Here is a 4,307-nt window from a genome sequence, read left to right on the forward strand (position 1 = left end):
GATTACCTGCCAGGAGAAATGACCAGTGGGAAAAATGTGGGACGGAAGGAGTGAGCAGTGTTGCTGCAGGAATGCAGTAGGGTGAAGAGTGTGCTGTTGCAGAAAGGAGCGTTAGGCATCCTTCATGACCTTTCAGACAGCGGCATCATTTCCTGGGCTCAGTTCTTGCGTTTGCATTTCCAGTGTGTATCTGACACCCAGAAAAATATAATACCTCTCCTCTTTCCTTTTGATATTAGTACTCTAGGCCAGATCAGATCCACTGCAACGATGCCTGCAATACATACTGACCACCTTGATGAGCAGCAAGTCCAGCTTCTGGCAGAGATGTGTATTCTCATTGATGAAAATGACAACAAAATCGGGGCTGAGACCAAGAAGAACTGTCACCTGAATGAAAACATTGAGAAAGGTGCTGTTTTAAAATAATCTTTGTGGTAAAGTGATTCGCCTAGGCATTTGGAATTAGCTGAGAAACATGCTCTAGTAAAGGAGATGTCATTCCTAAATATTTAATCTTGGTTACAACTAATTAAACAGAGTGGTAGTAAAACCCACCTTGTCCCCTATGTAGTAGCTGTTCCTTTCTGCCTCACGTCTTTTGTTCAACTTGTTCAGTTACTTTGCTTTTGTAAGAAAGAATGGACTGATCCTGACATATTAGATGTTTCAAGCCTGTGTGTTTTTCTGATGAATGGGGAAAGACTAGATATCCCCAACGGAGATGTGCCGTTGCACAGTCCCGGGACTGAAGACTGACTGGAGGGGCTCAGTCTTGAAAGGGGATGTGGCAGGACCACCATGCCTTCCACTTGGCTGCCTTGCTCTGCTGTGCCAAAGCACTTCTCCAGAGCCATGCAGCCACCCAGATAGAGTAAAAAGACAGTGAGTGACGGTGTTCACTGAACCACAAGAGGAACATTGGGCAAATGACTGGCATTTTGTGATAAAATTGATCATGCTGCTTTTGTTGTCAGGATTATTGCATCGAGCATTTAGTGTCTTCCTGTTCAATACTGAAAATAAGCTCCTGCTACAGCAACGATCAGATGCTAAAATTACCTTTCCAGGTCAGTATACTTAATGTACAATGGAGCTTGTGTTGGGAACTATATTGATTTTGAGTTTTTGTTACTCTGAATCTCCTGGAGCAAATGTCAAAAAGAGAAACTTTTAAAATGATCCAGGTTTGTGTAAGTTTGTACAGTGAGTGCAACCAGATAAACTAAAAATAAGAAAGGATATTATAAAATGCATGAATTGTGTAAGTATTGCACACTAACTGATTGCGGCACCGGAGCTCCAAAATACATGAATTGTTAAAGAGCAAGTGTGTATATATGTACATGTTTGTGTGTGTGTGTTTTTTTTTAAAGATTTATTTATTTTTATTGGAAAGGCAGATATACAGAGACAGGGAGAGACAGAGAGGAAGATCTTCCGTCTGATGATTCCCTCCCAAGTGACTGCAACGGCTGGAGCTGAGTCAATCCAAAGCCGGGAGACAGGAACTTCCTCTGGGTCTCCCACGCGAGTACAAGGTCCCAAGGCTTTGGGCCATCCTCGACTGCTTTCCCAGGCCAGAAGCAGGGTGCTGGATGGGAAGTGGAGCTGCCAGGATTAGAACCGGCGCCCATATGGGATCCCGGGGTGTGCAAGGTGAGGACCTTAACCACTATGCTATTGCGCCGGGCCCCACATTTGTGTTTTTTCAATCATTATCTCCATACATTCTGATCTTTTTGGCCAAGTATTCATTTAGTAAAGAACTTATCTTAGGGACTGGCGTCCTCCACCTCCAAGTGCCAACATGCACTGGTTCATGTCCCAGCTGCTCTGTTTCCTACCCTGCTCCCTTCTAATGAACTGGGAAAGCAGCAAAGAGTGTTCCCAAGACTTTGGGCCTTGCACCCACCTGGGAGACCCAGAGGAAGTTCCTGGCTCCTGGCTTTGGCCATTGCTGCCTTTTGGGAGTGAACCAGTGGATGGAAGATCTTTCTATTTCTGTCCCTCCTTTTCACTGTAAATCTGCCTTTCAAATAAAAATAAATGTTAGAAACTCCAATTATCTATTTTCAAAATAATTATTGACTTAAAAACCCTAAAATATTCTGTATTTTTACGAGTTTTTCTCGGTCTTTGAGATCTACTTTGAGTAAAAGCTCATCTCTACTCATATTTTCCAGGTTGCTTTACCAATACGTGTTGTAGTCATCCATTAAGCAATCCACGCGAACTAGAAGAAGATGATGCCATCGGAGTAAGAAGAGCGGCGCAGAGGCGTTTAAAAGCTGAGTTAGGAATTCCTATGGAAGAGGTAACCAGTTAAGCAAGCTGAAAACTAAGCATACGATAAAATATTTTTTCAACAAAATTTTTAAGTGTGTAAGTGTAGGTGTCTGCTTTTCCCCAGAAGCCACTGCATAAAGGAGTTTTGTTTTAATTTTTATTTGAGAGACAGAAAGAGATCCCGTCTGTTATTCTCTTCCGCAAATTCCTTCAGCAGCCAGGGTTGAGCCAGGCTAATGCTAGAGTCGGGAGCCAGATCCGGGTCTCCATTCTGCTTGGTAGCAGCCTGATGTCCTCCCGGAGTCCTCATTAGGAATTCCAACATGGAGCGGGAGCTGCTCAACATACACTCTAGCCTGCCAGGCCAAGGGCCTACTCAGGTGATTTGAATGTTGAGTTGTTAACATCAGTTGTTTATCAAATATTTAGCCAAGTTTTACAGTGGGCTGATCTGTTAAGCAGTGTATAAGGTTGACAATTTATATACCTGATCAAGTCAAAGATGAGTGTTTGCTTCTGGAAATCATTAGGAATACAATCTTCAAGTTTGAGTGAATCGGAATAATCATTTTTTTCCAGATTAGAACCCTTTGGGTGACTCATATAATATTTAGTTAATATGATAATTTTTCTCCTTCAAAAACTTACCTGAAATTATGATGAGGAGGCCCTGCGTGATAGTGTAGTAGTTAAGGTCCTCGCCTTGAACTCCAGGATCCCCTATGGGCGCCAGTTCTAATCCCGGCAGCCCCACTTCCCATCCAGCTCCCTGCTTGTGGCCTGGGAAAGTAGTGGAGGACGGGACGGCCCAAAGCCTTGGGACCCTGCACCTGCATGGGAGACCCGGAAAGAAGTTCCTGGCTCCTGGCTTGAGATTGGCACAGAACCGCCCATTGCGGCCACTTGGGGAGTGAATCATCAGACAGAAGATCTTCCTCTCTGTCTCTCCTCTCTGTGTACATCTGCCTTTCCAATGAAAATAAATAAATCTTAAAAAAAGTGTGAGTAGCATAATGTTACATTTCTAGCTTAAGTGACCTTTTTTTTTTAGTGCTTTGAAAAAAAGCAGCTTATGTTTAGTGCCATGAAAATAATTTAGACACTTTAAAATTAACAATACAATAAATTTGCCAGAAATCTTCCATAGATTAATACTAAATTTGAATTCTAAAACTGTTGCCCTTGCTTAAGACATTGTTGAAATGTGAGTTGATTTTAGATTACATCTTACTGTTACTTGTTTTTAATAGTTGTTTCATTTTGTTCTGTTTTTATGTCCTAGGTTCCTCCAGAAGAAATAAATTACCTAACACGAATTCACTACAAAGCTCAGTCTGATGGAATTTGGGGTGAACATGAAATCGATTACATTTTGTTTGTGAGGAAGGATGTAACTTTGAACCCAGATCCCAATGAGATTAAAAGCTATTGTTATGTGTCGAAAGAGGAACTGAAAGAACTTCTGAAACAAGCAGCTAGTGGTGAAATTAAGATAACTCCATGGTTTCAGATTATTGCAGAGACTTTTCTCTTCAAATGGTGGGACAACCTAAGCCATTTGAATCAGTTTGTTGACCATGAGAAAATACATAGAATGTGAATGTGCAGATGAGTGATCGTTGAACATGTGCTCTGCCCAGTAAACTTAGAATGGTTTTGTTTGTTTTAAATTGGGTTTTCTATTAGGATGCTCCTAAGATACATTGCTGTTTTCTACAATCAGAATTTCTGTGGGAAAAACAGCTGATTTACACTTTTGTATTACCTACCCTACTCCAAATGCACTGTTACTTACGTTTATTTATGTATAATGAGAGAGCAAATAAGAATCTGCCCGAAAGTGCTGATGAGAAATTTGAACAAGTAAGCGAAGCTGGTGGTGACGTGTTGTAGTAATACACATTTCTGCAGTACTTTACCATCTGCCGGATGCTTGCTGTATGGTTTTTTGTAATAGTCCAGAAAAATGAGCAGAAGAACCGACTTAGTTACTTCAGAAGAGTTAAATTAATTTTGCA

At 41.4% G+C, this 4,307-nt stretch overlaps 1 protein-coding gene across 1 annotated transcript; it reads left to right on the forward strand.

Annotated features, from left to right (window-relative positions):
• Positions 1-226: 226 nt before the first annotated feature.
• Positions 227-3,896, forward strand: IDI1 (isopentenyl-diphosphate delta isomerase 1). Its single transcript, XM_004588465.3, has 4 exons — positions 227-412; positions 978-1,070; positions 2,187-2,317; positions 3,572-3,896. Exons 1-4 carry the CDS (start codon positions 271-273, stop codon positions 3,887-3,889), a joined length of 684 nt encoding a protein of 227 aa, XP_004588522.3. The 5' UTR covers positions 227-270; the 3' UTR covers positions 3,890-3,896.
• Positions 3,897-4,307: the final 411 nt, after the last annotated feature.

Source organism: Ochotona princeps, chromosome 10 (genome assembly GCF_030435755.1).
Source record: "Ochotona princeps isolate mOchPri1 chromosome 10, mOchPri1.hap1, whole genome shotgun sequence".
Lineage (NCBI taxonomy): Eukaryota > Metazoa > Chordata > Mammalia > Lagomorpha > Ochotonidae > Ochotona > Ochotona princeps.